General features: G+C 33.4%; 1 protein-coding gene across 1 annotated transcript; it reads left to right on the top strand.

The window, feature by feature from the left end:
- Positions 1-12,530: 12,530 nt before the first annotated feature.
- On the top strand, positions 12,531-12,905 carry LOC138347549 (uncharacterized). Its single transcript, XM_069295845.1, has one exon. The coding sequence runs from the start codon at positions 12,531-12,533 to the stop codon at positions 12,903-12,905; it is 375 nt and encodes a 124-aa protein (XP_069151946.1).
- The last annotated feature ends 14,921 nt before the right edge of the window (positions 12,906-27,826 follow it).

Genomic DNA, 27,826 nt, shown 5'->3' with positions numbered 1-27,826 from the left:
CTTTTGATTCAATTGTAATACTTTAGAGGCTTATACACGTCAACAACCAGATTTGGGGGAATTTTTGCGTTTATCATAGAATTTCCATACTTTAATATAATAGTTAAGTTTTAGGCTGACTTGTCTTGGTGGGATAATAAGTGTGCTATCATGTCCCTTTTAAGGTTGTGACAAATTTTTATCAAGCCCAAAATTAATAGGTCTCACATGTATACAAGTCGAGTTAAAGTGGAGTCTCGAGGATCGATAGGGAGAAGTATGTACTTATCTTCAAGAGGCTATAATAACTTTTAGGAAAAATCTTTCTTGTTGAATCTCTATTGTGCATCCATGTTTGTTCAAAAATTTTATCACGTTATTCCATTCTCTCTCCTTAATGTGATGACTCGTGTGTAGTTACTCAAGCCGGAAATTGGTGTCGTGTATGGTTTGGATGGTTGATATAGTACTAAGGTTGAAGTGATATACTTGTGGAGATGATTTGTGGTCACATTTTGAATGTTCAATTATTCAAAGGTTTTAGTTTGAGGATTCACTTTTAAATAAAATATTAAGTTTAACAGTGGTTTAAGGGACTTACTGAGAGTCGTATTTTTTTCTAGTCATCTAGTAGTAGTATTAGTACGTGTGTGGTATAGGCAATATCAGGAGTGATTTGACAATTCGAAGTGGAATGAATAAAAGGATGACTAGATAAGGAATAGTGTAACCTTGGAAATACAATTTTATAGTTATCGTAACATATATGGGTTTCTGAGCGAATGATGTTGCGCTAAACGAGGTAACAAACTTTTCTGTATATCAAAATAAGTCATAATACAACTACTATAATGATAATGATTCATTCTTGTTTAGAGTTAGAGAATGTGTACTCTTATTATTGACCTGATATATGAAGAAATAGATATCGATTTTGATGAGAGACTGTACAAATTTTGTACTATATTGTAATTATTCAATGGATAGAAATGTGTGGGCTACTTGGGCACAATATTGTCAATAGGTATGACGTGTACTAGTTGCCGATCTACTGGACTTTCACGATGTGGTACTAGTGATACATGGAAACGAATAGGTCGATTGTCATGTGTGAATACTAACTACTTAAAGAGTTGTCAATTGTATCATATTCTCGTATAATGAGATTCGGTGTTCTATTTACATTTGAAAAATTAATTAGGTTGTTATTACAGATGTTTGGGATAAACAGAGTGCATAAGGCAGATTTTAGTTGTGGATTGTTGATATGTTGTTAATATGTTCAGTTGAGAAGTGTATCCCTATGATTCTAAATGAGGACCAGCGATTTCATCTTTAAGTCCAAGGGAATGGATAGATACTAGAATAACAAGCTTATGGGTAAAGTCTTAAATATTATACTTGTGTGAGGGCAATTGAAAATTTTAGTAAAAAGTGCATATAAAATTGAATCAGTCATTTTATTTTGGTTCGTATAACTTGATTCAAGGTGTCATATTAATTAAATGGTCGACTTTGTGGTGATGACAAGATCTAACTAAGAATGATGGCAATAAAAGTTCATAATGGAATGTTATTTGGATGCAATTATATAATAAAGATTGTTAGTTAAGCGAATTTCATATTGTAATGATGACTTGCAGGCATTTAAAGTTGCAGTTTGATACTATTTGGTTAGTTTCTTGATTGCATGGAAAGTTATTAGAGGTGCTAAGACAACGCTTGAATAATCTTAAAAGGAGTTAGAATCATAAAAGAAAAGAATTAGTGTGATGTAGCTTAGTATTTGAAAAGAGGAGATCAAGAACATAGATATTTACTTTGAGCGCAAAAACAAAAGACATACCTTCAGATAGTAGAATATTGAGTCCATATACGTGTGATTTCATCTATTTTTCTCTACTTATGATTACAATGCCATAGGTTCATCATATTGGTTAAAAACTATTAGATAAAATTTGAGAAATGAGTTTTCACACATTCAACTTGAGTGTGATGCAAATTTTTCTTTGTGATTTTTAGTTTGAATGAGCACGGTTGAATTTTTAGAAAAAATATGATAAGATCTCTGGAGAGATGATCAATGATAAGCTAGGATATGTGAATTCATAAAAAAAACTCAAGGTATGAGCTAATGTAGATAGATAATGGGACTGGGTTACACATTTGGATTCATAATTCAAGATTTTTTTGGTGCGTTTAGGTTTGTGGCAGTGTGTTTTGTCGAGGCATGAATAAGTAAGTAAGAATTGATCAATCTTATTGGATATTGAGAATTTAAAAAGAACATGTGCAGGGTTTGAATCTTAGAGTTTGTTGTTTTTGATTGTTAAAGGTAGAGTCTAAGGTAACATGTTATGGGATGTTCACCAAAGATTTAGGTTGCCAAGGGAGTCAAAGAAGGAACAAGAGACTGGTGTATTGAAAAGTTCAAAATATTCAGATTTTTACATAATAAGAAGAATTAAGAAAAGTGATGGAATAAGACCTCTCGTATAAACCCTTGGTTTGTAGTTCGATGAAAATTTTGGAGGCGACAATATGTTTGTTAAGAAGACGTTGATATTAATGACAATTTGAGAGTAAGTTAAATGATTGGTGTTGTTATAAAATTTGTTTGTATTAAGAGTGTTGACTTTAGTGGAGTACTGTGAAGAGTATGAAGGGGTTCGATAAACAAACATGTGAGCAATTAAATTGGGGATCAGACTAGTTAGTTGTTATTAACTAAAACATAAAGAGATATAGTCATCTGACAGGAAATGTTTGATATGGACGCTATGGTGGAAGTATATTATGTTATGTGATTTTGGTTCTATACATTCTTATGTGACCACTTTTGTCGTACTGAATATTATTTGGAGAATTATTCACTGCTTATGCTACTCGTGTTTACATAGATACAGTTGAATTTCTAGTGGTGGATCGCGTGTACCAATCTTGAAGTTGTCCTTTTGGTAGGATAGATTCCTTGGGCAACATTGGTTAATTCAGTTATAAAAGATTTGGTGTTGTTTGGGGTACTTAAAGTATTCCAATATGTCTACAGACACAACCTTGATGAGAACTTATATAAGAAATAATATGAAGAGTTACAATTATCTAAGAGTGTAGTTAGATGCTCTATATTTTAAAGTGTATCACTTGTTGGGTGTTTACTTAATCATTTCCTTATTTGGTTTGATAAGTTTGATTCGCCCTTGATGAGTGTCCGATGTCCGAAGATTAAATGGTTATAACTTAACCTTGTAAAAAGATTGTGTTGTGAAAAGAAAACCTTGATAAAATTAATGATGATTTGTGCGTTATGAGTGCTCTGATGGCTTAAAGGTCAGTGGTTGTATTCAATATTGATTCATATGTTTATCTTAGTTATGCGAGGAATGATTCACCACGACGGATGTGATATGGTTTAGAGGGTTTTGGCTCATATTGGATTTATATGTCAGTTTGTGGTTTGGTACGAATTCTTGATTTGTGGGTCTGCCAAAGTTTGCTTCGAAAGTTTAGTTATTAGTAATTGATGTTGATGGAATGGTCTTCAAAAGTAATTCACTTTGAGAGATGAACACCAACTAGTATGTCATAACTTAGCCGTTTTGTATATGTCAGTTTTTCTTCCTTCTTCTTCCTTGTGTTCGAGGACTAACATTGTTTTTTAGTGGTGGATAATGTAATGATTAAAAGTTATTTTTCAATTTTTTTATAAAATTATCGTTTTACCCATAGAAATAGTTGTTTTGATTTTTTTTAATATTATTAATCAATAAAGTTGGTATGAAAATCTTGAACTATCGGTATAACTACAGTTATTTAATTAACAAATATTATTTTTAGTAGTTATAATAATAGTTAGTGGGAAAATCCATAATCGAATTTTAGGTATTGAAATCAACTAAATATGAGTTAACATTGAATAAGTTATGCTCATAAAGGAATACATTGTAGCACAGAAAGGCGACATCTTTTTTTACGTAAAATCATACCATCACCCATACTCTTTCAATATGTATAGAAAATTTTATTGCATCCACTTTCCTAAAATTATATAATAATTTCTTAGGAAAAGAAACTCCATTGGATTAATGTTATTGTGAAAATCTTTAGTCCAAAATCAGTTGACAAATAAATATTTATTCAAAGATTACGTAATTATGACAACAATTGAATATGAATGGATGGACATAATGAGGGAATCTGTCACAACCGGGGAGCACCCCCTAGAAATAAAATGGCACACTTGACCTATTGGAGGTCTTATACAAGCCTATTGTTATCATTCATCGCATTTTCATTGATAAATTTAGTGGAAAATTTAAAACTTTTGATAGAACATCTTATGCTACAACATCACTTTATTTATATAAAAAATATGATTATACATAGTTAAAGATTCTAGTCTTTTTTTTCCATCCTAGACTCAACATCATTAGAGAATAATAACAACACGACCCTTTAAACATAAAAGATTAACTAAACTATTACAACACTTTACATAAGAGATGACATAGAAAATCCTTAGACTTAATGATTCCTTTCCTTGAGCTTGGGAATCACATATCAAGACCTTCATCTTAGAGACCTCCTTTAAGCATCCATAACATACACTTTGTGTAAAAAGGTAGAAGAGAATGGTGTTAGTGAAAGAATGCACTAAGTATGACAACCATGCAAAACACGCATTTAAAAGGGATATTTTACTTGTAACCATGCATTATGCCTTTTTGTGTGAAATTCATAAAACATTGATAAAATAATAATTATACAATTCATATACTTAATATAGGCATATTTGAAGGTCAAACATCAAACAAAACCACACATAACATTTAAGGCATAATAACCACCACTTTACAATAAGCACATCCACTTTACAGTAAACTAACCCTTCCTTTACAGTGAACTCATTTTCTACTTAATTTATTAACCTTCCAAGTAAATCTCTTGTGATACTTGGTGCAATGCATCACCTTATGGCCACAAAAAAATCATATATACAATCCACATAAGCCAACACATACCATCATAGAAGTATAAGTCATCATAGACACATTTAAGTCAAGGCCCTAATGACATTACAATAAGCCCTAGTCAATTTGAACATATACTAACTTCATCTCACATACAACATTATAAGATCTAACTCCCTATCCCAATCTAAGTCTACTATTGCAATGTACATGTGAAGTCTCATAACCTCACACATACTTAGTAAACCTATCATGAGGCCACAAGCCATAACAATTCACTTCATACATCAACATGGAAAGTATCAACACTTCATTCACACCAAGTAATACATTAATCATATAGTCACCAAGACTAACATTATGTACATAAGAAGAAACCTCATGATAGACTCATTCCATGAATTTCATCATAACAAGTAGGAAACACTACAATGTCATGCCTAAGGACCTAAACATAATCACATACATTTGAAAACCTCCCTAGAACTCCCTTCAAGAGGTACTTGTGCAATGCATAGGTAAAGTCTCATACCCTCACCTACACTAATTAACTTCACTTAGGTTAACCTAGTAAGGGTCCAACTTTACTTTCATTGTCCATTTTAATTTTATGGAAACTATAGACTTAACCTACACTAAGACGGTGGGGTCTAACATGAAATTTGGTGTTGTAGAGCCTTACACCAAGGGAAGGTGCTCTACTTAGCCAAAGTAGAATAATAACACGTGCTAGCATATTAGGTGAGATATCACTTGCTAGATCCTATGGGGCAAGCATAGTTTATTGAACTCGGATGTATATATGGAAACCCTCTTTATGACTATTGAGTCATTGTAGTTATCGACTTACGGAAACCATATTTATGCCTATTGAGGCATTGTAGTTATCAACTTCGTGAGGACTATAGTGAACAAGCCTTCCCACATTGGGAAAGGGTACCCATCATCTAAGTTCATTCAGTGTTAAGCTAAGTTCCTTTTATTGAAAAACCATTATTACCTTTACTTTTATAAAATGTAGGCTTAGGAGACTTAACCCCTCATATGCTTAGCTCATAGGTCATAGATGAGAGTTAATCATCCTAAATCATATGAGAAAACCTTTCACATTGACATAGCATATTCAAGCACCATCTAGTTTACGGTATACTTGGGAACACCTTTCAAGGCCCCTCTATTGACTAGATCATCATACATGTGTGTGTGTACATACATGTGAGAAAACCTTTCACATAACACCTGTAGACCACACATGTTCATACTTTACTTTATTCATGCATATAAGACATGTTCATCACTTAACCATACATTTATATACATAAACATAGACAATGAACTAGGAACTATCCTATCAAGGCACACATGTGCAACGTATGGACAAGGTCCGATACCCTTGTCCATACTAGTACATGTATCAAGTCTTACTATTTTAAGTACACATAACATATTTCATGGACATATATTATACATGCATAGTAGTATACATTAGTGCATATGAGAATAACCTTTCATTAGACACCATGAACCATACTACTCAAACACATGCATTAAGTGTGAGTGTGTGTGTATATGGGTCAACATGATCACCTAATAGATATAAAAAAACTCATTAAGTCAGACACCCTCTTAGGAAAACAATACACATTCAAGGATAGACCACACAACTTATAATAGCATAGGAGACAAGATAACTACAACACTTGCATCCAAGACTTCTAACCATAGCTAATCGCACATTCATATGGGGGAACATAGGTAAGGGTCATTAAACATTTTGAATCATCAATGGAAGCACCTAAACAAACCTTAACTTAGTCATTCACATGCTTGTAACCTTAGCAACACAACCTAGATTATAGACTAGAATAGGAAACTACGCATAAGCTTCACATGGTATGATCATCATAACAACACACTCATATAATATCAAGTTGCTTTCAAGGGCATAATCAAAATATATATAGATTGAAAATAAGTTAACACTTCCACCATAAGTGAACCATACCACACAATGTCATACAAGGCCAATTCTATCAACAATACTATAGAAAAGTAAAGGAAAAGCAATCTTAGCAACTCTCCCTTGCATTGATCATCATTGATCAATAATCATAATTCATCAATAATAACAATCTAGGGCATTAGCTAAAGATATAATAAGCTAAATAAATTCCTACTTCAATTGACATATAATCGAGATCACAATGAATACACTACTTTAGCAATCTATAGAAGATAGAAGAATCATAGGCTTATCTCATTCAAACCTTCAAACATTCAAACCTTGATCTACATGGATAAATTTAACATAAATTACAATTAAATTACATTGTAGGCAGTATCTAAAGCACACTAATCCTATACGATATCATGATTCAGCCACCATAGAATTAAGGCCATATCATGTACACTACTTCACCAAACTATAGAAGATATAGGAGTATAGGTCAACCTTACCAAACTTCCAACCCTTGATCATAATTGATCACTCATCAATAATTCACTATAAATTTGAATACAAAACAATAGCAACATATGATTCAACATGCTAGAATTATAATTCACATAACATAGAATCAAGATCACAATGCCCACAAATAGGCTAAATCGAGATTTTAGAGGAAACATGGGTTAAACATGTAATTGGATAGAAATTAAATTTATAGTAATCACATTATCATCAATTTATCATGATAAAGCTTTTGAAAAGTTTTGAGAAAGAACCCATGGCTAGATTGGAAGATAGAAAGAATGATCATGAATTCTCTTTGAAAACTTTGAAAGGAATTCTCTAGATGAAAGGTTATCTTGAGACGAAGGATCACCATAACTCATTTTAGAGTAAAACCATTAAACTTGATTAATAATCCTTGCGAATCCAAGTTCCAACTTGTTTTTAGGCTTCATTTCTAATGGAGGTTCCTAGAGAGGTTTCTTTTTTAGAGGGAAAAGTCTAATTTGAAGAATGAATATGGGAATGGGTATTTGATCTTAATAACCAACTCAATATACTGAAAAATATCTAAAATAAACCATCTAGGGTCAGGTTAGTGTATGGGGTGAATTTCCCATTCTCCCTTTAGTGAAATAGTGTGCCTGACAGTTGACATAGGCTGCATCGACGCCCAATATCGAAGACCACTAGGTCAAATGACAGACCATACTGTTGGGCGTTATTTGGGTCTGAGGCTTGTAAACTATCTTGAGCCTTCACCATGATAAGTCTTTAATTACACCTCCCCATTTAGGGGGGCATAGGTGCATTTACGAGCATCATTCATGGTCGTCTTTTGAAACAGCCAAGCCAGTGCCTAGGCAGTGTTTGGGTCCTCCTTGGGGAGTCATACCCAGACTTTTCCAATGTAAATATACTAGTTAACATGTTAAATACCTTCCATATTTGTTTCAACTAAAACGAACACATAAAATATGTCAAGACACACCAAGACGCACATGCACGTCGCAAGGGCTAACTTTCAAACTTAATGGACGTTGTTGGATGTTTGACTTCAAAATGACTACAAATCATCATAAAATGATTTAAAACACATAATTAACATATTAACAAGATTATGGCACATGTGAGTCTCTAGACACATTAACTCATTTTAGGGGTCTTACAGAATCATTGGAAATGCTTTTTTTCATGTATTAGTTAATGCTTTGAATATTTCCTAGTGTTGGTTCGCTGTTATAGGTCAATGCCATTAGATTTATGATATTGAAAAAAATTGAGATTTAACCTTAGGGATTGAAACTTAAGAACTTGAGTATATATTTGGTTGAGTTTTTGGGTGTAGGATAAACTTATAATAATATGTGTGTTGTTAACTTTGAAATCTTATTGTAGTCAGTTCATTGAATAGATTGCTTTGAGTTGGAAGTTCAATGAAAGGGAATACTCAAGTGTTAGAGCAATTTCATTTGAGGCAAGTGGATTTCTAAACCCTTTCTTAGTGTATGAAACTCATGTATTTCCTTGTAATATGTGTTTGGGAGTAATGAGAATTTGTAATGGGTTGACAAGTCCACATTGATTAATTTTAATGATGAAAAAGGGGTAATAAAATACAATGTGATAAATTGTTTGTGCATGATGTGTTGAGAATGTATAATGGTTTGAAAGGTTTGTTGGATTATTGTTGATGATGTATCATTAATGTGTTGTTGTGAATTGTGTAATGTTGCGAAAATGGTCATCTTCTCTTTATCTATGTGAACATGTCATTTGCATTATTTTAAGACATGGTTATGACAAGTGTGATGTGAATTGAGAAAGAATAAGAAATTAAAGAGGATGTACGATTTTGAGGAACGTATAGCGCGCCATGGATACTATTTTTTTGAAGGTCATATCCCATGCCGCAATGGTTACTATTATCGAGGGTCGTATCATTATTTGTGATGGATGCACGTACAAATCTGTTCCCCATGGGTCTCAGACTAAGAGAAAACAAGTTTATGTCACTAGGACAGTCATGCATTATTATACTTGATAATGCATTCTATTGCATTGCACATATTTATCATTAATGAACTTTATATTGTGTTTCGCTAATCGTGTGAATGCCTTTCTGTAGAACTTGTGATTGATGAATACTCAGCTTGTTGGTGAGATATGTATTTTTTTGAATTGTTATTTATGAACATATGTAATTTGTCAAAGTGATGTTGAGGATATGTAATTTGTCTAAGTGTTGTTGTTGAGCTATGTGATATGTAAACCGTGAGCTGTTAGGTTGGGCTCATTTTTATGCAGGTTGTAGTTGTAGAGTTTCGGTTGAGGGGGTAGGAGTACCCGTATTTCATCCCCTTCGATTTTGTTTAGATGTTTATATGTTGTGTACCGTGTTGTTTGGTACTCATCTCTTGCTTCTACAATTTTTTGTAGGTTACTTGCCTAGACCTTTGTGATATATTCTCTTCTTTTCTGACGCTTCTTATATATTTGTGAGGTAGTTGTTTTTCATCTTAGAAGACCTTCTTTCTTGTTTTTATGATTTTTGTTCTACTCTAGAAACAATGTCATATGAGTCTTAATTTTTCTTTTAATTGAATTGTAAAGACTTGTACACGTGACAACCAAAATTTTGGGTTATGTTTGAGTGTATTATACAATTTTTGCATTTTATTATAATAGTTGAGTTTAGGCTGACTTGTCTTGGTGGGATAAGACGAGTGTGATCACGTTCATTTTTGGGTCGTGACATATACAAATAGAAAAAAATTATTCATTCACTTTTACTGATAAATAATTAATTTGTATAGTTTTAAATGTATAAATTTAATACTTTTTTAAAAATATAATTTGTTTATCTTAGAATATTTTTAGTTTATTTCATAAAGAATGTTTCTTTCTCTTTTGATAAGTGATCTTCAATTTGGACATTTTCATATGGTATATGAGGATGTGTTTGATAAAAGACAATTGAACAAGGTAACAGTAAAGACTAAATATCCTCTTCCGCGTATTGATGACTTATTTGATAAGCTACAGGGATCGTCATTGTTCTCTAAGATTGATTTGAGGTCTGGGTATCATCTGTTGAAGATTAGAGCATCAGATATCCCTAAGACAGTTTTCTGGACCCGGTATGAGCATTATGAGTTCCTAGTGATGTCCTTTGGATTGACTAATTGCCCTGGAACATTTATGGAGTTGATCAATGGGGTATTTTGACCCTACCTTGATTCTTTTCTGATTGTTTTAATCGATGAAATCTTGGTTTACTCCAAGACTGAAGAGGACCATGTCCGAAACTTTAGGATTGTACATTAGAGGTTGAGGGAAGAGAAGTTTTATGCCAAGTTCTCAAAGTTTGAGTTCGGGATTTCTTCTACATCATTCTTGGGATAGGTGTTGTCCAATGAGGGTATAAGAGTACATCCGACCAAGATTGACGCAGTTAGAGGCTTGACGCGACTACTTCACCTGCTCAGATTAGGAGTTTTGTGGGATTGGCAAGCTATTATTGATGATTTGTTTAGAGTTTCTCTACTATTGCAACTCCATTGACTAGATTGACTCGACATGATGTAGGTTTTCAGTGGTCTAGTGAGTGTGAGGAGAGCTTTCAAAAGCTCAAGACTTTGTTGACTTCGGCTCTTGTATTGACTCTACCTGAGGAGGGTGTAGACATTACTGTGTATTGTGATTTTTCAGGAGTTGGGTTGGGTGGTCTGTTAATGCAGAAGGAGAGTGATTGCTTATACTTCTAGGCAGTTGAAGTCCCATGAGAAGAACTACCCTACTCATGATTTGGAGTTGGCAGCTGTGGTATTTGTACTTAAGTTGTGGCGTCATTATTTGTATAGGGTGCATTGTGAGATCTTCCCTGATTACTGGAGTCTTCAGTATATCTTAAGTCGGAGAGATTTGAACTTGAGGGAACGAAGATGGCTTTAGTTGCTGATGGACTATGATGTGACCATTCTGTATCATCCAGGGAAGGACAATGTTGTGGCCGATGATATAAGTAGGAAGAAACCTAGCATGGGGAGTCTTGCAGTGCTATGTATTGAGGAGAGACCATTTGCTAGAGATGTGCAAATACTAGCTAATAGTCTTGTGTATGGGATGATTGCTTTTATTGAGGCTCGTTCTTCTTTAGTCGAGCAGATCCATGCACACCAGTTTGATGATGAGAAATTATGCCTCATTCAATACAAAGTATTGATAGGGGAAGCCAAGATGGTTGTCCTTGATTCTGGTGGTGTCTTAAGGATTGGAGGCAGGATTTGTGTGCCTTAGACGGGCGATTTGATTAGATTGATTCTTGAAGAGGCCCATTTTTCTTGAAACTCCATCCATTTGGGGGCGGCGAAGATTTATCATGATCTGAGTCAGCATTACTGGTAGTGTGGTATAAAAAGGGATATCTCATACTTTGTTTCGAGGTGTTTGACTTGCAAGCGAGGTCAAGTGTGAGCAGCAGCGGCTCGGGGGTGTATCTCAGAGGATGTCTATTCCTACTTTGAACTGGGAGCGGATTACTATGGATTTTGTTGTGGGTTTGATTACCACAGTAGGTTGTTATGACTCTATTTGGGTTGTTGTTGATAGGCTGACCAAGTCTTCCCACTTCATTTCAATTCGGGTAAAGTATATGGCAGTAAAGCTAGTCGAGCTATATATTAGTCAGATTCTGCGACTATATGGGGTTCCTATCTCTATTATATCAGATCGAAGTTAACTATTTACTTTTCACTTCTGGAAGGAATTACAACATGGTCTGAGTAATCAGTTAGATATGAGTACAACTTTTCACCCTCAGACAACTCGTATGTCCGAGAGGACGATTCAAGTGTTGGAGGACATGCTCCCAGCGTGTGTGATCCATTTCGGTGCTATATGAGATCAACATTTTCCCTTAGTAGAGTTTGCCAACAATAACATTTATCACTCTAGTATCCATATGGACACATTTGAGGCGTTGTATGGTAGAAGGTGTAGATCTCAAATTGTTTGGTTTGATTCGGCGGAGATGCACTCTTTGGATACAGACTTGCTTAGAGATGCTATGGAGCAAGTCCATATGATTCACTATAGACCACTGGCGGCCCATAGTCGACAGAAGGGTGATGAAGACTGGAAAGTTAGAGTCTTTAGTATTTTTGGAGGGTGATCATGTTTGGCTCCGAGTATCTCCGATGAAGGATGTAATGAGGTTCGGAAAGAAAGGCAAGATTAGCCCTAAGTTCATTGGACCTTTTGACATTTTGAGACGAGTGGGAGAGGTGGCCTATAAGTTGGACTTCCCACCTTATTTTTCGGCAGTTCATCTTATTTTCCATGTCTCTAAGCTTCGGAAGTATATTCCGGATGAATCTCATGTAATTTCACTTGATTCTGTGGAGCTGGGTCCAGACTATACATTTGAGGAGGAGCCTATAGCTATATTGGATAGGCAGGTTCGGAAATATAGGACCAAGAATATTGCTTCAGTGAAGGTGTAGTGAAAGCACCGATCAGTGAGAGAGGCAACTTAGGAGACAGAGTCTGACATGCATGTCAAATATCTTCAGCTTTTTGAAGCTTAAGGTACCTATTTTTACTTTATGTTTGAGGAAGAATATGATTTTTAGTGGTGGATAATGTAATGACCCGGGAAATTATATTTGAAAAATTCAAATTATTCGTATAACTTGAGTGAATTTATTTTTGCATAATCATAGATAATGGAATTAATAGATAATTAGTGGGCTAAAGTGATCATTTATTTAAGACCCTATACTATTAGGGTCATGTATAAGAAAAAAAAATAGGTTTGTGATTTTGATGAGTTTAATAAACAATTAATTTAAAAAGAAGGTAAGGGATAAACCTTACCTGAGCCGATGCACACGAGAGGATAAGAGGTAGCGATCTGCAGGTATAAATCACTCTTACTTCGTTGTAATTGGTTTTGGGTTAATTGATTATGGGTTAAATGTATTATATTATGAATTTAAATGGGTTTGAACGTGCAAATAGGTTCCGTCGGATGCAATGTGAGTATTTATAGTTGGGGTAAATTGATGTGAGGTGAAGAAAATTGTTAGTTTGCATTGGAAGCAATGATATATATATATATATATATATATATATATATATATATATATATATATATATATATAAATAATAAAATTAATTAGGCGCTATTGGAATGAGAATTAAGTTAATATGTTGGTTAAAGTACCCTGGCTATTCTGGAAATCAAGGCAACATTGAATTTTTTTTTAGTAAGTAATGATGGCTAATGATTGGCCATCATAAGCTAATCATTGGGTTGGAAAAGGAAGAAAACAGAACACAACGTTAATGTAAATTCATTCCAATGTAATTTTTAGAGTCTTAGTTATTATATTATGGTTCATGTTTTGGTATATATATATGTATGTATATATATATATATGTATGTATATATGTGTGTGTGTATATATATATATATATATATATATATATATAAAAGAGGAATGGTATTTTTTGAGTACCATTTTGAATTATTATATTGGAAAATTTGGATGCAATCCTAGAGTTGAAATGTTAGTTGGCATCAATAATTACGAACTTGCTTATAAATTTGAGTGAATTTTTAAGGTCAAAGTTAAACACATAATAATATGGGTGTTAATAGCACCGAAACCTTAGAGTGAATATATATAGAGATATAGTTCAGTAGGTTTCATTGATTCGGAAGCTCAACGGAAAGGGAAGACTCAAATCCAAGAGTGATTATTCTATTGGCTAAGGCGAGTGGATTTCTAAACCCTTGTTAAGTGAATGAAATTCCTGTATTTCCTAGTGTGGTGTTGAGAATAATTTGGAGACTTGTTGCCTATTTGTTTGTGTTGTATTCCTTGTTGTAAATTGTGTTTTGTTATGAAAATGATTATATCCTCATTTTTATTTGAGCATGTCATTTGCATTGCATCTGAGACATGGTTGTGATAAGATCTAGTTATGTGATAAAATGATGTATCATTTCGTGGATCGTATCATGCGCCACAATGGATAATATATTTCCAGGGACATATCGCACATCGGGATGGTTACTATTATCAAGGTTGTGTCGTACGCCGTGACAGATGCATGGACAGATATGTCCCCCATGTGTCCAAGACTGAGAGACAACGATTGTGTATCGTTAGGGAAGACATGAGTCACTATACTTGACATTGCATCTCATGGAATTACACATTTTTATTATTGCTGAAATTGAACACGTGTTTTGCTGATGTTGTTAGTGTTTCTATGTGAAACTTGTGACTGTTAAACATTGAGTTTTAGAGAATATGTAAATTGATAGAATGTGGATTTTGAGTTGTGTGTTTGGTAAACCGTGAACTGTTAGGTTGTAATGTGGAGGTTCAGATCGAGTGTAAGAAATACCCGAATTTTTTTCACTTAACTCGTGTTCAGAGGTTTACTTGTTGTGTACTGCGTGAGTTGATACTCACCCCTTGTTTCTACAAATTTTTATAGGTTTACGAGCCCTGATCTTCGTGATACCTTCCATTCTCTTCGTTTCCGAGGCATCTTGTTGAGGATGGTGAGGTAGTTGTTTGTCATCTCAACGAACTTTCCTACTTCTGTTTATGACTTTGTTTTTACTTGAAAGACAACTTTATTTTAGACTCATATCTTTATTTCAATTCTAGTATTTATATTATAGGTTTGTGCATGTGACGACCAGGTTTTAGAAATTAAATTAAGTTGGATTATTTTCGTATCCGCATTTCATCAAAATTATTGGGTTAGGCTTTCTTGTCATGATGGGATAAAAAGAGTGTCATCACAACCATTTTTGGATCGTGACAAACATATATATATATATATATATATATATGTATGTATATACACACACAACTCAAAAGTCTTATTAACTTTATAGAATTTTCTATTAAGTGAAGAAAAAAGAATATAAAGTTATTTTCCATCAGATCAACATAATATAAATTTAATCCAATGCAAATGTTTTCATACAAGTAGATAATAAAGTCAAAAAAAACATTTCATGAGGAAAATTTAGCCTTCTTTTTACAAAGTATTACTTTGACTCACTCAGTCTTTAGCCTTCACTTAAGATACAAATATCATACTTATGAGAAGAATTTCTACTCTTCCTCAAGACTAATAGTTTATTCCTACGGCTTCGTATTATGTCATTGATGCCCTTTAGGTATGTTTAAAAAATTATTGATGCCGTTGTGTTGGATTAAGATTTTACTCATATCCGTCACGTACACTTTATGACTCGAATGGTGGAACAAAATTCCTTATAAGGAAAGCTAAAGAGCTGTAAGTTGTAGATCTAATAAAAGAAGGAAATACATATAGATGGAATTTCGATTGTCACGATTAATGATTCAATGAACCCTGTGTTAATGCTATAAGGAGGCAATTCGAATTTTCAATGTGAATGCAAGAAAAATTCTAGTACTTCCCTATCAGAGAAATTCTTTTCCACTCAATCAAATTTTTATATTACTATTCGCGAAGTTACCAACCCTAGAAAAGAAGTACAAAGTTTTGATGCAAGTTCATAATTCAAGCGGGCATGTACAAAATTAATTTTAACATTAAGAACAAACAAATCATGGAGAAAATTTATGATATCATTAATTTCCCCCCACCCCCCAAGTTTTAGTATGAAAAGTTGCCCTATTAAAGAAATTATCTATATGATGGATTACTCGAAGAATTCAATAAATGCATTGATTTAAGAGCTAAAATTTCAGATTTATTAAATTGGATAATGATATATGTGACAACATATTTAATTATGATTTGATAGAAGTGAAGGAAAAAGTAGCATTGTTGGACTATTATTGAAGTTTCACTAGTGAAAATGATTTATGGATTATATAAAATTCTGAAAAAGAAGAATGGAAGAGTCATGTCATTCACATTCCTTCGAAGTAGAAAGATGTGGAAGATATACTAAAACAAACTTATGCACCTCCTCAATGTGACGAACCATTTGTTCATTTCGAGTAATAGAAATTTTAGTTTATAAAATACTTTCGATATTATTCTAAATGGATATTTTGGGCTATTATCACCTTATAAACAAAAATTTGATATATTGAAATAGATAATTAATTATAAGGTGTTGTATATTATAAGGTCTAGTACATGAAAGTTATGCTAATGGAGACTTAATTTGATATATTGAAATAAGTAATTAATTATAAGGTGTTGTATATTATAAGGTCTAGTACACGAAAGTTATGCTAATGGAGACTTACCCTTAGGTTTGAACTTTAGAAAATTGATTATAGCATTAGGAGATTTTTGGGTCTAGGCTAGACATATAATAACATGAGTATTTATTAGATTGTTAACTTACAAATTATTCATATGCATTTGATTGATTGGAAAGGTTCGGAAGCATTGAGGAAAGTAAAAGCATTGGAGAAGTTTATAGTTTACTTCGATTGTTCGGTTGAGGTAGGTTATCGTTTATGCTATTTGATAGTAATCTCCTAATAGTTATTGATATGCATGAAATAATATTGCGAAGTTTTCTATGTACTTGATTGTGTGATTGTTTGGCTTGGTTGTGTGTTTTGTGATTGGTCCAAAATTCTGAGACCGTGAAATTTATAATCTTGAACCCTCGAAGTGATGACTTGAATAAAGAAGGATCGATTGAAATATTATTAACGAATGGAAAATTGGTGATATTAAATGATAAATTAATGATATTATTGGATCTTAGTGTCACGTTTTTATATTGTATTATTGGATTGGAGTGTCACGTTCCGACACGATATGATTGGATTGGAGTGTCATGATCCGACAAGGTATAATTGGATTGAAGTGTCACATTCCGACAAGGAGAATTGGATAGGAGTGTCACGTTTTGACATAGTAACTTTAATAGAAAAACATATTGAATTCATTTAATGTACTCAATCTCAAAGAAACTATTTTTCAACGAACGTGGTGCGGAGGCATGAGTTCTCGTGTGTGCTTGATATTGTGATTGATTACGTTCTTCTTTTAGTTGTCACTTGTTCATGTTTTTTTTTTCTTATCACTTACTAAGTACTTTTGTTGATTTTATAAAATTATTCTTTGTATATTAGTTACTATTTTAGGTTGATGATACTTACTAAATACATCTTGCCTCGTACTGATCCGTACTTGTATTTTTCTTCGTTTTCCCTTATATGGAGTGTAGCAAGTCTATCAACGAGTTTGTATCGCCCTCCACTCTATCAAGTTTCCTAATATCAGGTTCAAGGGTGACCTATTCATTCGAGCTTGAGTTGGATTCTCTCAGTCATTACCTGATGTCCTTAGTTCTCGGACACGAATTACTTTATTTCATTTAATTTAGTGTCTTTGATACTCTTAGACTTAGTAGTTGAACATTAGATGTCCTTGTTGTGATGACTTTCATGTTTTGAGAAACCATATTTAATTAGATTTTGAGCTTCCGCATTATTCTTTTATAATATAATTTAAGGTTAAATTTGTTGGTTCGCTTACCTAGGTAGTTAAGTGTGGGTGCCACTCACGACTCGATTTGGATCAAGACACTCAAGGATTTTGCGGTTCTCATATTGGCAAAATTACATTTATTGCGGTGAAAAATAATATTTTTTTATTACTTTATAATGTTGAAAAAAATATTGGAGAAAATTGAAACTCACATAGCTCCAAAAAAGGATGAAATTAATGACATTAATATTAATGTAGAAGGCCTCTACTTTAGCTAAAATAATAAATAAAAATATTTCTAACTTATTACTAAGTTTGGATTTGTGATCTTATTGAGTATATTATTGCTCTCTATAATTTTATTAATATTATTAGGCTTTTTGTATGTCAAAACATAGTTTTTTTAAATAAATTATTTATAAAGCATGTGGTATCAAATAATAAGAAGGATAAAAATTCTTCTAGCATGCGAATATTTTATATTTTTTTTTCTGATAGTTTAGAATTTCAAATTTGAATTGAATAAAATCATTAATGTCACATGAAATGTCTTGTAGGAGAGAAAAATTCTTTTATAACATTCAATATATTTTGAAAATAATACTAATAAAAATAATAGTTTGAGTAGTTTTACAATTTCAAAAAATATATATGAAAAAATATTTGATAATTTCATAAAACATAAATAACTACTTAAGGAATTTCAAATACTCTCTGAATGAAAAGATATTACTCATTTACTTTTAGAAAGAATTAATTGGTTATATTGCAAATAATGATTACTCCTATTCCAGTAAAAATATTCTCATATTTTTTATTAAAAAAAACAATTTAATTTAAATAAAGATACATATCTTAAAATATAAACAACATTAATGTAATTTAATTCTCAAAACGTAAGAGAACACAACCGAGGGACCATATTTAGTAACCATTTGATCGTATACATTCTATTTTTTTATGTTATCTCTTCCATCACTTCAAAGAATCATGAAATGAATTCTAGAAAAAGGGAGGTGAAATTAAGATTAAAAAAACAGAACTATTAGTCTATTGTTTACAACTTGATTTAGAAAAGGTCTCTTGGATTGTAATGTAATGTTTGAAATATGAAAGCCAAGACTTTGAGAGTCTCCATATGAAAAAAAAAAATTTATACAATAACTTAAAGTCGGTTAAAATTTTCATCTTCAGTACACGAAAATGTATGACATTCTTGCTGAAATTAATTCTTTACTCAGATAACTATGTAGAATCCTCTAAATTACTGTGCACTAGGTTATGAACCGTTAGAAAAAAAAAGTATAAACTTTGATGATAGTTAAGATTTCAAGTGGGCCCACAAAAAGTTAAATTTACACTTTAAGCATAGACAATGAATCATGAAATCAGTTTTTAAAGTATCGTTGATTATTTTTACATGTTTTAGTAGGAAGAGTTTCTCAATACAAGGAGTTATTTAGATACATGTTGGATTACTTGAAGAAAATATTATTTTCATTTAAATTTTAGAGCTGAAAATTAGATTTGTTGGATTGAGTAATGATATAGATGACAAAATATTTTAATACAGTTTGATAGAAATGAGGAACAAATCAGCATTGTTAGATTGTTACGAATATTTATATTATCAAATTGATTTGTGTAGTGGAAAGATATATTTAAAATAAATGTTGACTTAATCTTAAATTTTAATGTCGAAAGGTATACTTATGCTAAAAAAAATTCATCACTTGCCACAAATTAAAGTTTGCACTTGTGGCCTTTGCAAAATTAAAATAAAATAATTTTTTTTAAAATGGTATTTAATTCTATAAAGTTTATAACACTGTTTTTGTCTCTCTTTTTTCGAGTTGCTTTAAATGAATCAAATATTATTTTTCTCTTTTATATTGGCCTTTATGCATGTCAATGTATATGTTCTCAAATGATATTTTTAAAAAAGCTCATATAAGAATTCTTATTAAAAAGTAATATTTTATTTTCATTCCATTTTTAAATTTGAATTTAATAAAGTGTTTAATCTGGCGTGACATGCAAACTAAAAGAGAATAATTTTTTTGTTTGGCATTTTTGAAAAAAATAATTAAATGATTTTCATAGTTATAAAATCAATCTTAGTTTTAATTAATAGACAACTTTTTGGAATATAAATAACTATTTAAGGTATTAACTCAATCAGAATATTACTTGTATATAATGTTTGATATATTTGAGTTGGCTAATCTTTTTAGAGAAGCACAACTTAAGAGAGTCTACACAAATAGAAAAAAATATTATTTGATCTTATAGATAAATATTTCATTTGTATATTTTTGAATATATAAATTTAACTATTTTTAAAATTTAATTAGTTTATATTATAATCTTTTTAGTATGTTTCATGAAGAATCTTTTTTCTTTTTCAACAAGTAATATTTAATTTGGATTTTTTCATTATAGTATATTAAGTAAAATTGCATTTTCTCAAATGATAAATATCCTTATTTTATCACCATATATATACATAATTCAAAAATCTTATTAACTTTATTGAATTTCGTATTAAGTAAAGTAAAAGAATATAAAAATATTTTTGAATCAAATTAACTTAATGTAAATCTAATCCAGTGCAAATGTTTTGATATAAGTAGATAATAAATTCAAGTCAAACATTTAGTTAGGAAAATTGAGCCTACTTATAAAAGTTTGCGAAGAATTTTGTCCTCACCTTATCTTGAGCATCCTTTTCTAAGTCGACCCCTAAAGGTTTCACATCTCCGACCTCAAACAAACCTATGAGTGATCTACATCCCCTCCCATATAACGCCTCAAATGGTGCCGTATCAATGTTTGAGTAATAACTATTATTGTAGGAGAACTCATATAGTGGTAAGAACTTATCCCAATGCACTCCAAATTCAACCACACAAGCCCTCAACATGTCTTCCAACACATGAATAGTCCTTTCCGATTCTCCATCCCTCTTAGGATGAAAGGTTGTACTAAAAGTGAGTTGTGTACCCAATTCATCACGAAACTTTCTCCAAAACATAGAAGTGAAAAGGGTACCACGATATAAGATTATAGAAAGGGGCACCCCATGCAACCATACTATCTCCTTCACATAGACTTTATCTAGTTGTTATCCATTGTAATCTACCCTTACCGGAGTAAAATGGACTGACTTAGTCAATATGTCAATCACAAACCAAATAGAATCAAATGTCCCCAAGGTCTTGGGGAGACCAACCACAAAGTCCATGGCTTACACACTTCCATTCCGGAATTGGCATTCTTTTGATTAAGCCCACATGCCTTTGATGTTCATACATGTTGACAATTCGGGCATTTCACCACGAACTGCACAATGTCTTTTTTTATTTCGACCACCAATAAATTTTCTTCAGATCTCTATTCATTTTGCTCACACCCGGATGAATGGAATACAACAAACCATGAGATTTCACAAATAATTTTTAAATCAAGTCATCTACTCGAGGAACACAAATCCTACCCTTATGATTGAGTACCCCATCCACATCAAGAGCTGTCTCTTGGGATTTACCCGTTGCAATTTTTTTCTTATGTTCCTCTAGATTCCAATCTTTGAATTGTTTGTTATTGATATCCTCCATGAACATGGACTTAGCTTCAATACTAGCTAACACCCCACTTCTTTCGGACATGAGCAACTGCATAAACCTAGATTCTAAGGACTGAATTTCCTTGCGTTAAGGTCTCTTGGCTATACTTAAGTAAGTTAAACTACCATATTTACTGGCTTTTTTACTCAAGGCATCAGCCACTATGTTATCCTTTCACGGATAAGATTGGATGGTCACAACATAATCCTTGAGTATGTCCATCAACCTCCGTTGTCTCAAATTCAAATCTCTTTGAGCGAATATATGTTTCAAACTATGATGATCAGTAAATACCTCACACTTAACACCATAAAGGTAATGTCACGAGATCTTAGAAGCAATTATTAGCGTTGCGAACTCCAAGTCTTGAGTGGTGCAATTCCTCTCATGCACCTTCAATTGCCGCGAGGACTAATCTATTATATTCTCATCTAGCATTAGCATGGCACGAAACTAGAATGTGAATAATCACAATAAACAATGAAGTCGTTACCTTCAACCAATAATTTTAGGATGGGCGTGGTTGGAAAAAAGTCTTAAGATTTTTGAAGCTCTCCTCACATTTCTCAGTCCATTCAAATGGTACCTCTTTTTTGGTCAAATTGGTTAGGTGAGTAGCAATTGCTGCAAAATTCTTCACAAATGGCGTTAATAACTAGCAAGTCCTACAAAACTCCTAATTTTTCTAATCGAACCTAGTCTTACCTAGTTCTTAACCGTTCAATCTTTTGGGGGTCTACCCTTAGTACTTCTTTTGACACTACATGCCCCAACAATGCGACCAATTTCAACCAAAATTCACATGAAAAATTTTGCATATAACTTTTGCTTCCCAAAAACACCCTAAACAGTACGTAGATGGTTAGAGTGATCTTCTTCATTTCTTGATACACAAAAACAACATCAATAAATACTATCAAAAAGGAATTAATAAATGTATTTAACAGCCCATTCCTCAAGCTCATGAAAGTTGTAGGTGCATTAGTCAACAAAAACAACATCACCAAAAATTCATAATACATATAACAAGTCCTAAGCGTTGTTTGGGGTATTCTTCTAGCCTAATGTTTAATTGATGATACACATATCTTAAATCGATCTTAGAGAAGATTATTTCATCATGCAATTGACTGAATAAATTATGAATTCGAGCCAAGTGGTACCTATTACAAATTGTGATATTATTTAACTAAGGTAGTCTATACACATCCTTATGCTACCATTCTTCTTCTTGAAATATAAGACTGGAGCACCCCATGGGATGCACTAGGACAAATAAATTCCTTATCAAGATTCTCTTGTATTTGAGTCGTAAGCTCTCTCAACTCATCTAGAGCCATGTGATACGGAGGAATTGAAATGGGACTCCAAGTCAATACAAAAATCTATGTCTCTATCCGGAGGTATGCTAGGAAAGTTATTAGGAAATACTTCACCAAACTCGGACACCACAGGAATAGAGCCAACGGATGGAGCCTCAATCTCAAAAACCCTAACATGATCCAAATAAGGTAAACAACCTTTCTCTACTGCTTACTAGCCCGATTGAGGATATAATCTTAGCATTCTTAGGCATGTACACCCCTTCCCACTCTAATCTTTCCTTTCTCGGAAATTTCTAGAGTTATAGACTTAGTAATATAATTAATCGCAACATTATAGTGAGACAACCAATTCATACCTAAGATAATATAAAAATCAGTCATATCCAAAATCACCAAATTAACTGAAGTCTGAAATACATTAAACAAAACAGGAAAGCATGATAGATGTGGGTGACTACGACTGAATCTCCAACGGGGGGTAGAAATATGAATAGGGGCATCAAGGATATCAAACAACATATCAAAATCAGAGGCAAATCTCACACACAAATACGAATAAGTAGAACTTGATTGAATAACACATTAGCTATGTAGTCATAAACAAGAATAGTACATGTGATCACTGCATTAGACTCCTTTGCCTCATTCTTTCCTAGAAAAACATAACATTGAACCTTATCATCATAACTATCTACCTCCATACCTGGTTGAACATTACCTCTACCTCTGTTACCTATTCCTTTAACTCCACAACATCGCTGGTTACCTCCTCTCCCACCTTGTGGACCTCCTCTACCATAATTACCATTTACTGGGAGTACCATTGCTCGAGAAGTCTTCCATTAGAAACTTGAAATGATCTAGTGTAAACAATTTCTCCTCATTTGTACAAGTACACCACAATTAAAACAACTGGGATTATCAGATGGTGTGCTACCCCGAGCAGGCACCATACTCTGCCTATCTTTAAAATTATTATATCAAGTCCTCAAATAGTTATATGTAAAGGCGCGCATGGCATACTGAATTGGGTTGGCTGCGAGCGTCAATCAACCAAATCCGCTAGCATAGGAGCCGTGAAAATTTCTAGACTGCTTGGCCCTCTTAACCGATGCCTTGTAACCATCTCGCCTCACCCTTCCACTTTCTTAATATAACCTATGAACTCATTGAAAATCTTCCATGAAGAAGTCATGTGGACAGATAAAACTTGGAACTCAATATTCAAACTAGTATAAATTAACCGAATCCTTTCCTCCTTAGTGATAACCAACTGTGTAGAATATGTGAACAAATCGTGAATGTTGGCCTTATATGTAGTCACAAAAATACCACCTTTCTCCAATTCCATAAACTCAACCTTCTTGTGATGTCCCAAGGTCCTAGATACATACTTCTCTAGAAAGAAGACATAGAATGGGCTCCATGTAAGTGGAGGTAATGTAGAGCATCTACATTCCATGTAAGCTCTCCACCATTTATTTGCCTCACCTTGAATTTGAAAGGATAAGAACTCCATTCCTTGTTGGTAAACATAGTCTTGATGCATGTTGGTGATGTTTCATTAGGTAAAGACGAAGAATTTTCTAACAACTTATACTTTTCCTTTTGCATGGTCAGAGTTGTACCTCTTATTATTTATTTTTAATTTGTACTTTTTGCGAGCTCTTTTACCTTTTTATACTAGATCTTTGAAATTGTTAATAAATTTACAAGCCTTAACTCAAAATGATTTTAAAGGTTTTTAATAAAGAATTCCATTAATATATTTTATTCTTTGTTTTCCATTATCTTCTTCATTGTTAAAAGTCGTTGGGAATCTAGGGATCGCCTATTTGGGTGTTTGAGTAGGTGCCCTAAAAACCCGGTGCGTTTGGTCGGGACAAGTTGGAATCAAAGCATAGGTTACTGGTCTTCCCGTACAAGAGTAAAATTGGACAAGACTTTAGAGAATGGTGTGTTGACATCCACATCTAATCTGCAAGAGGATAGGAAGTATGTCAGTAACTTGTTTCACCTTTTTTCTTTCAGTACGTGTAAAGTGTTTCTTATGGCATAAGTTTAGTACAATTTGTGTCACTCTATTCTAATTGGTATCTAAACTAGGTAAATCGGACTTCATGATCACGACATAGGGGCCAGAAGAAAGGTCATTGGAAGTTGGAAGGTTCAAATTAGTATCTATCCTCAGGGTAAGTATAAACACATGGATGATAAGTAATAGTAATCCATGGAGTGAAGTAACTAATTAAGAATTGGTTTGTCTGTGAATGTGAGTTTCGTATTATTAAAATTAACTCTTAATGTAAAGTAAATCTTGTTAAATGTGAGGATGTGATTATGTATACTATAAATGTGCATCTGAAATTTGCTATGTGTTGTGTGTTGTCTCAATAGTTTTAATTATGCGAGACAAATTGTGAGGCAGATCTTAACGTGTCTTGTACTTAAGTAATAACCGCGTGAATTTCTGGGTGTATCTTGTGGATGTGTAGGGTTGTAGTGCCGAATTTATTGGAATGAATTGGTTTGTGCATAATGGGTTGGACTTTGAGTATCCACGGGGTTAATCCTAGTTATGATAAATAGTCTAAAACTTTCCATGCGCAGTAAGGAACCTTGTTGGAATTTAGAAAAGATAGAAAACCCCAAAAAAATCTTCGTAGATACCATGCCTCCATTTGGGCCGCTGGAGTGGGATTATTTCTTCCAAGGCGAGCCTCTCAGAGTAGGATTTCTCCCTGTAGAGTAGGATTAAGTGAGGCAGATGCTCAAACTATCTCCCGTGGTTTTCCTAAACACAATGTAAGACTCCGAATGGTATCTGAATTCACCCATGCTAGTCTAATATTGTTCATCAACAAAGTTAATAGATTATAAGAAAAAAAATCTTATGATTAAATATATGATTGCATAAGACAACAAAAACTACATCAATGCTCAACAAACATAGAGAGTAAAAGAGATAGAAACAAAGTTATCCAAAAAATACAAGCTTAAGAGGGGCTAAGAAAATAATACTACGACTCTGATACTTAGGAATGGGAAGTGTCATCATCAGAATATAACTTCTTAAGGAGAACTTCCCTGTCCCAGTCTCACCCATGAAGGAGTAACACTGGAAATCTCTTTTCAAAACTATGGGAATATTTTGTTGGGGGTGATACAAGTGAGCATGATCTTTATTGACTTCCTTATTTTGATAGAAAATGGTCCCTCGCAGACCCTTGCTTCTCTCCAAACATAGCACGCACACGAGCATATCAATCTCTAGGGTGGCACTCCCGCTTTCTTGCATAATGCAGTAATGAGTCCCAACTGGAAGAAAGCCTTCTTGTTACCCCACTATAACATCTTCCACTTGGTGATAATATGACCCACCATTCAGATCTATACCTTGTATGGAACATGACATCACCAAGGCCCGACGAAAGGTCATGTTGGTACGGTTGTCCGACGAGTAGATCGTTCTAGTGACCAAATGTAGCCACCTCTTCACATCGGGTGACTAGTCCATGCTAGTAATGCCCTCAGTATTAGCTCATTTGACTTTGTCGTGATGCATAGGCTCCACCAGAATGTCCCTTAGCCACTCCAGATCATCTCTCTCAGCTTGTTCACATGCTCTACGTTTGAGATCCTTCGAGACTCTAGTGCCTTATTTTGGGGTTTGGCATTCTGACAGATGTTAAACCCTTAAATGTAGATGACGGTGGACTAGATTCATTCAAGCGCATTGTAGAAAAGATAGCATAGAAATCTTGCACCCTGATCAACTCAAGTCGTAGAGGGGATTTGGGTCTGCGAAACCCATCCAATGTCTATCACACGAGCATAGATAACAGGCTCCTTCTATCACACGAGCATAGATAACATGCTCCTTCTCCTTTAGCATGTTAGAATAAAACCTCTCTCGTAATAAAAATTGTGTTACGGTAGTATGATACCTCTCTTGACTAGCGACATCGTGAATCTAGATGAAATGTACATTATCTTTATTGTGACCTGCCTTTATATAACCTTAAATATGTTTCACATAGGTTAGGACACCAGACAATAGTCAGTTTAAATATAGAATGAGAAGAGTAAATTTCTAAGTAAGGGTGCATGACAGTTGGTCTGGTGTATCCTGTCATAGAAGCCACAATCCTGCTCTAGCATGATTATGCATGCCGCCAAGTGTGATTAAGGGTGCTAGAGCTTCCTTCATTTCAGATGCACACCAACCACGATTATGGAGCCTCTTCATCCTAAAAAGCCTCCATATTGATAGAAGTTTTGTATATTAGACTATATAAACCACTTTATAACATAATTATGTAATTATTTTAACAAAACAACCCTTAAATATAGTTCAAATTTTGAGTTTATTCATGAAGACCTTTCAACTCCCCCACCCATTTTATGCTAAATCAATCTTGTATTAACAGAATCCATATGCCCAAGACATTACAAATACGTTGGGGATGTAAGCGAAGTACCTATGCTACGTTTTTCTATAAATCTAGAAATCTAGGTATATTTCTATATATCGATTAGAAAAACCATTTTTATGCAATCCGAGAACAACATGCAATTGTTGTTTAGCCCAGTAACGGAATTAAAGAGGGTGAGTGATGAGAATTTTATCATAATTTGACGTTGTAAAGATTTCAGCTTAGAGGATCTTTGGGAGGGAGTTTGAAGGGAATACAAGGAAATGGGGGAAAATTTATTTTCCCCGTCCTTATTGTTTCACGATCTCCCGCACAGTGGCTCCGCCTCAGCGGGAATGCTCTCGCTCTTGTGGGCTAGTCTGTGTAATTTAAAATATTTTATTCTTCGTATATTTTTGTATTTTTCAATTGGGCATCTGGAAAAGTATTTATGTTAAGTCAATAAATTGAAAAGTATGGTTATATCCGGTACACTGGTCATTCGAGGATGAACGAGGGGCAAACTGTTATCTACTATAACGACCAAAAAGTATCGTTATGGGCCTTTGTCACTCCATAA

Source organism: Solanum lycopersicum, chromosome 3 (genome assembly GCF_036512215.1).
Source record: "Solanum lycopersicum chromosome 3, SLM_r2.1".
Classification (NCBI taxonomy): Eukaryota; Viridiplantae; Streptophyta; class Magnoliopsida; order Solanales; family Solanaceae; genus Solanum; species Solanum lycopersicum.
The sequence above is the reverse complement of the archived record's forward strand: the minus strand, read 5'-3'. Positions and strand labels throughout refer to the sequence as shown.